Raw genomic sequence first — 12,746 nt, forward strand, 5'->3', positions numbered from 1 at the left:
ACTGCACAAGCTATCGTTTCGACCCAAAACTCCTTAGGCATTATTTTGCTCTTGAGCATGCTGCAATCCATGTTGAGTATGGTTCGATTCTTCCTCTCTACCACTCCATTTTGTTGGAGGGATCTCGACACTGTTAAGGGACGACGAATTCTATGATCTTCGCAGTACTTTTGAAACTCGTTTGATGTGAATTCTCCTCCTCGGTCAAATCTCATGGCCTTAATAGCAAGACCGCTTTTCTTTTCAACAAGGGCTTTGAATTTCTTGAAATTCTCAAACACTTCCGACTTCTCCTTTAGGAAATAAGCCCACGTTTTCCTTGAAAAATCATTGATGAAAAGGGGAAAGTATTTGCTCTTACCAAAAGAGTTTGGTTTAATCAATCCACAAACATCGGTGTGTACGAGCTTGAGCGGCTTTGTGACTCTTGATGATGACTCCTTCAAAAAGCTTCTTCGGGATTGCTTCCCAAGCAAACATCCTTCACAAAGTTGATCGGGTTGATTGATGCATGGTAGACCTCTCACCATCTCCTTTTTCTCCAAAAATTTGAGCCCGTCAAAATTGAGGTATCCAAAGCGTAGATGCCGTAACCATGATGAGTCATTATAGCAAGGCTTTAGACACATTGGAACATCGTACTGAATACTCAAGATGACCATTCTATTCTTTGACATGGGCACCTTGGCAATTAAATTACTTTTATTATCTCTTAAGAAAATGTTATTTTCTTTTAAGTGAATATCATACCCTTTCTCTAGTAATTGACCCAAACTCAAAATATTATTTTTCATGTTGGGCACAAAGTAGACATTTGAGATGAATTGATGGCCCCCATTTTTTAAGCGTATAAGAATTTTACCTTTGCCTTCCACAAGTATTTTTTATTCATCTCCAAAATAGACATTCCCTCTTATAGCTTCATTGAGCTCCACGAACATTCTTCTTTGTCCACACATGTGATTGCTAGTGCCGGTGTCAAGATATCATCTATTTTCTTGGCCTTCATCTTTGTCTTTGTAAGCTAATAGCAACGTACCTTCTTCTCCACCTTTATCTTCGATGAAATTGGCCTTTTCTTTGACCTTGCTTGGCGATCTACACTCAGAGGCATAGTGATCGAACTTATTGCAATTATAGTATTTGATGTGAGATTTGTCGTTCCTTGACCATGAGTTGCCTCTTCCATGCCCACTTGTTGCTTGTGAATTTCAACTTCTTTCTTTGTTATTGAAGTTGTTAGAGTTGTTGGAATTGTTGAAGTTGTTGTTGAAGCCACCCCTTCCTTCTCTTCCTCGTCCACCTCCACGTCCTTGGCCATGTCCTCTTCCTCTTTGATTTCTATTATTTCCAAAATTTTCTTCCTTCAAGTTGAGTTGTAGTAGTTGCTCCATAATCTCCTTTTACTTCTTTTTTCCTCTTTTGCTTTTCCTCATAGGCTTGTAAAGAACCCATGAGTTGCTCAATGGTCATGATTTCTAAATTTTTATTTTCTTCAATGTTCGTAGCAATGAACTCAAAATTTGGATTCAGAGTACGAAGAATTTTTTCTATAACTTTTACTTCACTAATATCTTCCCCATTTCTTCTTAATTGATTAACAATGGCCAATACTCTAGCAAAATAATCAGAAATTGATTCAAATTCCTCCATGAATAAAAGTTCAAACTCACCTCTAAGAGTTTGAAGACGAATCTTTTTTACTTGCTCGACTCCTTTGTCGCAAGTTTGAAGCTTCTCCCACGCTTCTTTGGCCATAGTTGCATTTGAGATCTTCTCGAATGCATCTTCATCCACTACTTGATAGATGAGGTAAAGAGCTTTCTTATCTCTCTTTCTTGAATCCCTCAAGGCTTCCCATTAGGTTTGGGAAAGAACAACATCATCTTGCTCCTTATGGCCTTTCTTGACAACTTCCCACACATCTTGAGCTCCTAGTAGCGCCTTCATCTTGATGTTCCAATTGTTATAGTTGCTCTTGGTGAACATTGGAATTTGGAAGGGGACCATTCCTCCATTTGCCATTTTTCTTCACGAACCTGGCTGCTCTGATACCACTTTATTGAAAATTAAAGAAAAGATTGGAGAGAATATTTTGATGGAAGAGGTTTTTTATTATTGAACTCAACTTGTTCTTTTTTGGTTGATACAAAATGGTGGGAGAGCATATCTATTTATAGGACTCTATAGACAATTCTAGATACACCATTAAATGATTATTCTAGATAACTCCTATATACCAATTAATAATTTAGTGTTCTAGAAAATACAAGAGTATTTCAAGAAACTCTAGCAACTACAAGAAAATTCTAGAGATAAACTATAATAAATCAAGTTTATTATTTCAACATATTTTAGAATTTGTTTGGGAAAGAATAAGGTTGATCAATTTAGAATTAAATTGGATGTTGAAACTTACGTGGCTTAAGCATAGAGTAAACAAGCATTCCTTTCGTGCTTGCATTGTTGTGCAACATAAGTTACTAACCTTAGATAAAATCATGAAAAGAGGTTACAGTTTAACATCAAGATGTTCTCTATCTATGTTAATCTGATCGTGAAAATCATGGGCCATTATTTTTTAAATGTTCTTAGTCAAGTTGGATTTGGAGAACTTTACTTCAGAGTCTTGAGATTAAGATATCTAGAATTGGAAATCATCAAAAAGAGTTGGAATAAGTCAAAAAGTAAATTGAGTATTCAGTATTCACACCAATCTTGTTGTCAAATTTTTCCTCCTGTATTTGACATCTTTGGAAGAAACAAAATTTGAGAATTTTTGAAGACGTAAGGGTGCATGCATACAAGAGTTCTATTAAGCTGTATAGTAGAAAATATTAATGAGATTTTTCAAAAAAAATGGTCAAGTCAAGAAAATCTGAATATTGGAGCATTCTGGGAATATCTTTGCTTCCAACACAATCTCACTCGGTTCCTAGCAAATGGGAGCCCTCCAGATGTTGGTTTCTTAATGCTGAATTGCGATTGAGTTATGAATGACGGTATTGTTTGATTTGGACAGATAATCAGGGATAATCTTGGAGGATTTTATAAGGCAGCTTACAGACCAAGTGCTTCTACTGATATTAATGAAGTAAAACTTCAAGCAATCATGGATGGTCTTGAATATTTGAAGGGTCGAAGCATCTCAAAGATCACAGTTGATTCAGAAATAGTATAAATAACATTTTGGGTTTTGTTCAAACTCCTCGGAGATATAAGCAATGGATTCATCAAATTACAAGTTAGAAAGCATTGTTCGAGGAAACCATATTAATCGGTTTACGGATTTACTTTCTCAAATGGGATTGAATTCCACCATTGGGATAGGTAGGATAGAGGTTGATTGTATTCCTTTGAATCTTCCATCTCTTATTGAAAGAGATATTTTGTGTACTTCTGAAAAAATTACTATAGAGTGCAGACCCATCAACCTAAAGGCTTACTCATAAAATAGTAATAATAATAATAATAATAATAAACAATTTGATAACTAAAGAAAAACCATACTTAATTACCTTCATGTAACTTAGAAGAAACAAAATACTAAATGCATGTCAATACATTAGAATAGGGATACATATAACGGATAACCATGCAGAAAATATAAGAGCTAAATCAAGGTTGCTGAGCTGAGAATTCGCATACATTTCAACACAATAAAATGGTTTAATGCATCAGTTGAGAACTGTAGTGAAGAAAATTAAACGACTCGCTTTTCATAGGAAGCAAACTAGAAAAAAATTACTACTATTTTGAGCACAGAAATTTAGGGAAAATGCCCACTCTTTCTTGTTAACCATCTCTTATGGCACCCTGTCTCCCATCTCATCCAGTGAACACTTCAATGCACTCCCTTTGTCATCTTTGGAAAATTTTCTTTTCTTCCTTTCTATCCCCAAGTTCTTCTTTGAGGGCGATGTATGAGCAGAATCTTTCGAGCTATTATTACCTCAATTTTTTAGCTTAGCAGCTAATATTGCTTCTTTCTTTGTTTTCTGTGAATGGTGACTTATATGACCTCCCAAGGAATAACAATTACGGAAAACTTTGCAACATTTTCGATATTTACTGGGGCCACCATCACCCATCCATGATTTTTTTTCTCAGACGACGAACCAGTAACACGACCAGCATTGAAGAAGTTGGAGCTAATTGAGGTGTTTTCAGATCCCCTAAAGACCAATTACAGTTGGACTCATCTTGATTGTTCTGGCTCGGAACAAACCCCAATCGGTTCATCAAAGTGGGGGGACACTATGTGAAAAAGGCCCATATTTGACGGTCTTAACCCTTCAAATTTTGAGAAATTTGACTAACCCTCCCATCAAATATTCTCTTGTAGAATTTTTTTTTTTTTTTTTACAGCCCTGGACTATCAAATTATTGGAGAATGGGCTTAAAAAAATATAAAAAATCCATAGAGTATGACCGTCGAATTTGAAGGTTTAATAAACAATAGCACGGTCCTCTAATTCACCAATCACAATGAACGAAATAATAAAAAAAAAAATCGAACAAATAAAAAATAAAAGAAAAATAATAGAACAAGAATATGATGGGCATCCGTATCGACCATAAAAACCAAAATAGATACTCATTTGGTTGTCATGTAATACGAAGTGATAATTAAAATCATAAAATTTTGGTTTATATCAATTAACACCCTTTGGTTGCTTACATCCTATACATGATTCACCACAATGTAGGAACTAGTATACATGGTTTTACACACACAAATATGCATATTCTGTAGTCATGAATAAAATCCTCAAACTGTCATTTTACAACTCTTGTAAGGAGCGACTCAATAATCACATTGTCTCCTTAGTAAAGACTAGGCAGACTCTTTTGTAAAACCCCCCTTTTGTTGTATAGATAGTATTACTGGTTTGTAACTCTTCAAAATTGAAAGAAAATTATAATCTGGAAGTTTCTCTGTCAAGACAAATAATTCTACTTGTGAACACTGTAACCGATTTAAGTCATTTGGTAATTTTGTAAAAAACATAACAAAGGCTAATAGGTCTAAATTAAACAAAAGAAGCGGGTACCTCAACTTGCATTGTCCATGCTCATTGAAGCTCAGACAACGTCGTGGACAAGAAGATGAAAACGAAGCACGATTTGTGGTTAGTGTCGAGGAAGATGGTGCATCTATCGATTGGACAAGTCTTGTACTTCTTTTTTGGACCACAAGGGCATACCTTGTTTCTTGGTATTTTCTGCAGGAATAACGAAAAAGAAGAGGAAATAACATTATTAACATATGCATTGTGTTCACAGGTGTAACTTGGTATAATATCATTATTACAGCACATATTTGTTGATAAATTAATTGAAAACATTTTTATGGAAGTAAATAGGTGGTTGTAATTGGCGTTTGAAGTGATAACCTTGTCCTCGTGTTGCAATCTATTATCATCACGACTTGGTCTAATATCATCATTAAAAAGCCCATTGTGTTCACATGTGTTCTCTTGGGATGCCTCCTCTGTGTGTTCACAATCCCCATTTTCATTTTGACCTAGGAGGGTTCAGAAATCAAAGTAAAAAAAATGAAAGAAAAATAAGTCCTAAAGGCAAATCTAAAATGAAATTGCAGAAAATGGTCACTAGTGAAAATACCATCTAAACATGTAGCCTAGTTACCTTATATATTCCTAAGACTTTTAGTGAAGACAAAGAAGCTTTAGAATGAAATTAAATTGGTGGACAAGTACTTGAGCACCTTACATACATCAACTACCTTCGTGATATAAATGAAAAAGGATAGTAAAATTCTAGAACCAAAAATAAATAAACAGCACAAAACTGCGATTGTTGAGGAAACATAACCTCATATTGCAATCTGGAATGTGCATAAGTTACTGAACAGCCATTACCTACAGTATCATTTTTGGAAGGAAGATCACCGTTGTCAACTAAATTCCTATCTACTTCTTGCTCTGTTATTAGAAACTCTATTGCAACATCAACATCACCATCTAGTTGTTGTAAAACCTGGATTAAGATACACAAAAATTCATGAGTTCCATAATTAAGAAATTTTTTAATCACAAAAATAATTTAGGAGGACTACAAAATTATACCAACATTTTTCTGCCCCTCAAAATCAATAGTCTCAAAAGAAAGAAAGAAAAATGCAACAGTTTCAGCATGACATCAGAAAGAATAGCTTAGGGAGTTATCACTTGTTCAACTTCATTGGCACTTTCACATCCACTTCCAACCATGACCAACTTAATTGATCCCGTACCAATGATATTTTCACAAGGATCCCTTTTGGATTTGGAGGTCACAACATTCGCTTTATTGGATGCTGACGAAATATCAGCATCCGCCTTTCAAAAGAGTTTTACTTAAAATTATCAGTTTTCAATTCACGTTTGGAGTTCAAACACTAGAATAGCATAATACGATTAAAGATTCTAAAACTCTGCATCAAACTAGCAACCTTAATCAGAATTGGCTTAGCTGACCCATTGCAAGGATCTTTTTTCAACCTTATGCTATTGTAATGTTTCTCATTATGATATGATCTGCAAGAACGTTTACTAGTTTAATTAATAAATAAAATGACTAATTTTTGTATTGTAAAATACATAGTAGCAACTAATATGTGGGGAATAATCTATCATATATCAAATAAAAAGTATATATATTGGGGAACATTAGAATATAAAAGTAGCTTTTAAGGAAGAAGTTGATCCAACAATATAGTTGTCAGCATATCTAGATCTTTGGTATCTGCTGAATAATTATGGTGTTAAAGTTCATCAATATTCAAAGGCCTCACTCAATGACGGTATTGACTTCTCTTCATTTGCTAGTCCTATTAAAGGTAAGTTGACTACGTGCATTTAAGGTCCTCCCTAGTCTTGGAATAGATAAATTGGGCATGCAATAGATTTTGGAATAGGCATATAACAAAATTGTGATTTAAGTTTTAAACACATTTTTCAGAAAATAAAAATAATAATAACCTATTTTTTTGTTGGTCAATGGTTAATTTGTGTAGCCTTAAGGTTGTTTGTGATTTAGTTTACACATTATTTAATTGGGATTTGATGATAATGTTTTAATGTTATTTTTTTCTTCGTAAGTGTGTTATTTTACTCAAAATGTATGTTGATGGTTAGACCTTTTTTAGCATCATAAAATGTGTAATTATTTGTGAAAATATGTTATCATACATAGATATATAATAATGGTCCTTTTTTCTCTTTCTTTTTTTTTTTTTTTTTTTTTTTTTTTTGCTCAAAAATATATTGGAAACTTAGAATAAATCTCAAATGTATTATATTTTTTATTATACATATATATATATATATATATATATATATATATATATATATTCTCTCATTTCCTTATCCTTTTTTCAGAAGTTTTCCCTTGCCATTTTAAACCCCTATTCCAATCTAAGCTCTTCTAAACAGTCTTCACACTTGAGATAGGTGGAATAGCTGAATAAGAGTATTAGGCAACAATGCCATCTAAGAAAATAAATATTACAGTATTCTTTACTCATTATTTTGAATATTTCATAAGTGTTATATGCTAATCATCCATAATTACTTCAATCTATTTAAATTCACCTTTATACATCAAAAGAAAACTCCAAGACAGAATTCACCTTTCTATGTCAAAAGAAAATCTACAAGACATAAATCATTTCCCTCTATCCTACATCAACTCCTGCCTTTTTTTCCAATGTCACAATAGGACTGAGCATTGCAACCTACAGGATCATGCAACACAAAAAATCTGTATTGCCAAACAAGCAAATGGAGAAAGGCCAATTTGTCTTCCTTATACCAATTATGTGTGATTGGTTTATTTGTTCTTCTCATCTCAGTTATTTCATATCTCCACTTTTGGTAAATCAGAACATGTCATTCTTTCATCGTGTTTACTTGGCGTCTTCCATGTGAAAACTGTAAATAATTACATACTACCACCTGTGTCTAAAGTTTGAAATAGATGCTTAATGAATATTAGGATTCTTCCACCAGTGCCCATCAGCTAAATTACAAATCACAAATTTAACCATTAAAATCTTAAAAACAGACGAAATAAATTTAAAAATAAAATAAAAATCAAAACAAACCAATATGTCAACAATAAATGATATTTGTCTAGCACTCCAGTCAGAATGATACATGATGGACCTTTGCTAAGAATGTTTGCCACTTGTTCATTGGACAAAACATTAGTACTTTTCAGTAATCGGACTTAATAAGCTTTTGCGTATCAGAGTTAACCAATGACACAACGAAATGCACTTGTCAACATATACTGAGCCAGAATGTTTCTGAAGATCATTTCATCATGAAATATGTCATGAATTCTCTGCTTTTACACATGAAGTTGAAACAAGTTTTATACTTTTATTTCTTAAAGCACTACCATGAAAGATTTCTTTCGAAGAAGATACAATAGTGAGGGGTACATTATAATTTGTTCTCATCTCTGATCAACATAGTTAACTTCTATCATCATTTGAAGAAATCCCTAACATAGTATACATAAACTGTATCAAACAAAATAAAGAAGGAGATTCTGAAAACTGTATGAACAAGCCCATATATGGTTGGAATGTCCAACATGAAGCAGGAAAGGAAGGAGATTCTGAAAACATTTGGGTATGTGAAATTGATTTAAGGAAGATAATAGATATGCAACTCTACTGGATTGTCCAACGACTTAATTCCTAGATCAATCCCCACCAATCAAAACCAGATCCATTGGCAGCCCTAGGCTTCTCAATTTGGACTTCCATACAGAAGGCAAGGTGAGAAAACCAACCCCTTTAAGCTTTAAAGGGACTGGTTACAAGAGCTATTGATGAGGATGAAATCCGAAGTATCAAATTGCAGTTGAAGCTGCACCCTGTCCTTGCTTCCTCTTCTTTTTTTTTTCATGAATGTTTTCCACGGTGTTTAATTTTCATTTATTAGTAGGGAGTTATTAAAAAAAGAAGTTGGTGTAACAATATAAAGCTCTCAAAGAAAAGAACAAAAACAAAGAAAATAGATGACAATAATAACTTCAGCCTCACAATTGGTAGGGGACCTGAAGGCTTTTTTAAAGCCTTTCTAGGTTTGAGTCTTAGTCACTCAAATTATATCAAAGCTGACCATAACACAGAGAGAGAGAGACCATCCCATTATAACACAGTTGTTCATGGTGTGCACAGCTAAACATGTATAGAACTTAAGATATGAAGCATTTGGTCTTTAAATCAAAATTTATTGAGTTGTAAATGGATTGTGCCTAATATGCCCCACCCACATCAATAGTACACACATGGGTTTGTTCTCCACACACACAACAAAATGGTTAGCTTACATGGCCTAATATGCTTTGGTGTTGTGTGGCTCCTGCCTTGAGTACATAAATGCCCAACACATTGGCTTTATGCCACCTTGCAACTACTTTCTATGCCAATGGGGATGGTTTAATTGCCAAAAGCTGAAAAACTAAATCGTATGTGACATATTGCTCATAAGACTCACTACTCACGAAGCAACAATAAGAACTGCCAATCAATAGGCCCCAAATGGAAACAAGCATAGACAATCAATGGAAGATAAATGGTTACTATGATTCAAAGGAAATCCAAGTGATCAGAAAATCAAATTTAGTAAGTTTGGATCCAAACTGCATCCTGCTCTTCCATTTTTCTAGAACATGGGACTCTTACTAAATGAAAGAGGACAATGGTAATGCACAATTAAAAGTTTACAAAGAAGTAAATAGGTAGGAAAAAGAAAAAAAGCCAAATATTCTAGAATTATCATACCCAACCTGACTCGACTCAGGGGTGTATTACACATTCATGTGTACCAATGGGCTATAAGAACATTGAGACTATATTCCCCTGTCAAATATCACAAACCTGTCTAGGGTGAGAAAGAAGTGGAATAGAATACTAAGGTGAAAGTGTTAGGATATCAATCGTTACTGATAAACGACTCCAAATCAGAAAATTGAATAATCTCATTCATACTATCCATAAACATCTAATATTAAAAATCCTGAAGTTGGTAACACAGTCTGAAAAGGTCAACTAAATTTACTATGGGCGCCATAGACAGGAAAGCATGAGTAGATAAAGCATTCATTAAATCTCTTGGTAAGAGTTATATAGATAGGAAAGCATGAGTAGACAAGCATCCAGTGAGACGCCATCAGAACAAAATGAAGGGTGCATGGCATAATAGCAGATGTATACCTCTTTCTTCTTCAGCATCGCCCACAAGTAAAGCTTTCTGCCAGCATCCTCAGCATCACTGCTAGCCATCATCCTCTTATTACAATTAGTAGCAATTTCAACAAGCATTTTCGTAGAGGGAAGTCTGTGGTTTAATGTAGCAGTGATTAGTACTTCCCTATCCATTAGAAGCTAATCATCGCCAACAGGTTGTCCCCTACCATTAACCTCAACTCATTTCTTTAGGATGTGTTGATTTATGTTCCACAAAAACTCAAGACATGTGTCTCCCCGCTTATATATCTGACAGGATCCTGTATAAAACCTTGCAAAAGATACTAATTAAAATCCATCACTCAAATATCATGCACAACATATTACTACAATTAAAATACAACAATCAGAAGAACATTAGTAATTGAATTTCCTAAGAAGTTACATAAAAATGTGGGATGTCATTTGTAGCATTGCTTTGCCTTAGTGGTTGTTGTTGTTGCTTTATTTTTTGTTTGCTTTTTAGGAGGGCCATCTCAACCTTCCCCTTTGTTCTATTTCTTTTCTTTATCTTATCTATTAAAAAAATGCACTAATCAATTTGCTTCACTTCATATTACTACCCACATCAATTTGAACTTAACTATAGTCAACTAATACTATTAATACCAAATATGGAAAACCACAATCCTAGGAAAAATCCAACTTACATAAAAATATCAAAATAAAATTGCATGGCTTACCCAACTTTCAAGTGTGTATCCCATCCGGGACACACTTCAGAATTGCTTGCACAAAAACAGGAAACAGTCATTGCCAACTGCAGTACAAGAGAATAGAATGAAAACATCAATATAGAATAGAGTTCCCAACACTTATAAACATATTTGTAAAACAAATATCAGATCCAGTAATTGCATCAAAAGAAAAGGATGTTGAAAGTTTATTTCTAATTGTCTTTCCTAGCTTGTCCACACATCTATCTAAGTGTATCCCCATCTTTGCTACATACTCAACTTATGCACATTTTGTTTCTTGATTCTCAACATTCAGCTCCATAAAACATAATTACTCTTGAATTAGGATGGGTCAATCACATAGTAAACCAAAAATACACCTCCCCTTCATCATCCAAAATTATATGGAACGGATCGTATTCAATCTCCCCATCTTTATAGATAATAGATCATTCTAGAAGCAAGCCATGTTTAAAATAAAATATAAAAAGACTCAAGTATTCACATATAATAGTAAAATATTAACCCTACATCAACCAACAACGCCTAAATGATTCCTTGAATTTCTACATACAAGAGCATCACAAACAACCAATAACAGTGCAGAACGACGTTCATTCGTTAATCCAAACCAGAAATCCTAATACAACAACCAACAGTAAAATAAACCCTAAACCTCATGCATCAGCCAAATAAAAGGCAAACACTAAAACCTAATGCATCAAGTAAAAATAAGATAAACCAAAATCCCAATTCTCAATTTTCTAAAAGAAAGTGCATATACGCGATTATATCAAATGCATAAATATTGTAAAAAAAACTGTAAAGAGTTTCGTATTCAAAATTTAGGCAAAATAAATTGGATCTATTTGACCTGAAATTTAGAAGTAAAAAAAAAAAAACAGATTAAATCAACAATTTAGGATATGTTGTGAATTTGAGCTCAAAACTTTAGATTTTCTTAAAAGAACACCAAAATGATCCAAACTTCACAAAACATAAAGAAAATGTGAAATTAAGTCTATAATCACAAAAAACTTTGAATCCGAACTCGAAATCCTTACCTTTGTTAGTAGAATTTCATCCACTCTTAAAGACAAACAAGAAGCTCATCTTTTTCTTAAGGAATCCAAAACAAATTTTACAAGGAGAGAAAGATTTATGTCGATCCCTTCATTTCTCAAAGGAGATCAAACCAAGATATCGTGACAGGATGAGATCAAGAGAGGGAAAATGAGAGAGAAAAAGAAATCAAAGGAGACTGAGACGAAGAATGAGAGAGATCAAGACGGAGAATGAGAGACAGATCGAAGGAGATCAAGAGAGAGATGAGATCGGGAGAGGAACAATGAGAGAAATCGAAGGAGATCAAGAGAGAGATGAAATCGGGAGAGAACAATGAGAGAAATCGAAGGAGAACAACGTGAGCGGAGAATGTGAGAGAGAGAGAGGAGGAGATCGAGAGGGAGATGAAATTGAGAGTTAGGGTCTGTTGTGTTTTTTTGTTTATTAATAAATAAAAATCTAAAACTATTTGATGGTTTTGGCCATCAAATCCTATAAAAAATATTTGATAGATAGAAGCCGTCACATACTGTCATCGAATTTAATAGATTTTCACGTAGTGGGACCATTTGATCCAAGGAAAGATGTACTCAGATAATTGGGATCATGATCACCTAAATGCTTGGGTGACATGGGAAATGAACCATTTGAAGTAGACCAAGTCATGTTAATAATGTTCGGAAGAGGGGTTGGCACATTTTGAAAAGAGGGATTGTTACCAATTCTAAGAACAT

The 12,746-nt window shown here is 34.0% G+C and overlaps 1 protein-coding gene across 2 annotated transcripts; it reads right to left on the reverse strand.

Annotated features, from left to right (window-relative positions):
- Positions 1–4,619: 4,619 nt before the first annotated feature.
- On the reverse strand, positions 4,620–12,513 carry LOC147396794 (OVARIAN TUMOR DOMAIN-containing deubiquitinating enzyme 7-like). Of its 2 annotated transcripts, none has more exons than XM_086451989.1 (7): positions 12,012–12,513; positions 10,954–11,030; positions 10,238–10,530; positions 5,886–6,003; positions 5,397–5,527; positions 5,055–5,225; positions 4,620–4,938 (listed from the first exon to the last, which is right to left on the reverse strand). In XM_086451989.1, exons 3-6 carry the CDS (start codon positions 10,400–10,402, stop codon positions 5,076–5,078), a joined length of 564 nt encoding a protein of 187 aa, XP_086308115.1. In that variant the 5' UTR covers positions 10,403–10,530; positions 10,954–11,030; positions 12,012–12,513; the 3' UTR covers positions 4,620–4,938; positions 5,055–5,075. The 2 variants fall into 2 exon arrangements, with proteins under 2 accessions (XP_086308115.1, XP_086308116.1); XM_086451990.1 differs by having other exon boundaries at positions 10,238–10,541.
- Positions 12,514–12,746: the final 233 nt, after the last annotated feature.

The sequence above is a fragment of the Akebia trifoliata genome, chromosome 8 (genome assembly GCF_017979445.1).
Source record: "Akebia trifoliata isolate Shusen 1 chromosome 8, ASM1797944v1, whole genome shotgun sequence".
Lineage (NCBI taxonomy): Eukaryota > Viridiplantae > Streptophyta > Magnoliopsida > Ranunculales > Lardizabalaceae > Akebia > Akebia trifoliata.

What these genes read in the sequence shown, in the direction of transcription:
- LOC147396794 (XM_086451989.1), bottom strand. Translation starts at nt 10,402, where the DNA reads ATGGATAGGGAAGTACTAATCACTGCTACATTAAACCACAGACTTCCC. An exon ending in CGATGCTGAAGAAGAAAGAG is followed by an intron (nt 6,004 to 10,237) that starts GTATACATCTGC and finishes ATCTTAATCCAG; the next exon opens with GTTTTACAACAACTAGATGG. An exon ending in GATTGCAACACGAGGACAAG is followed by an intron (nt 5,226 to 5,396) that starts GTTATCACTTCA and finishes TTATTCCTGCAG; the next exon opens with AAAATACCAAGAAACAAGGT.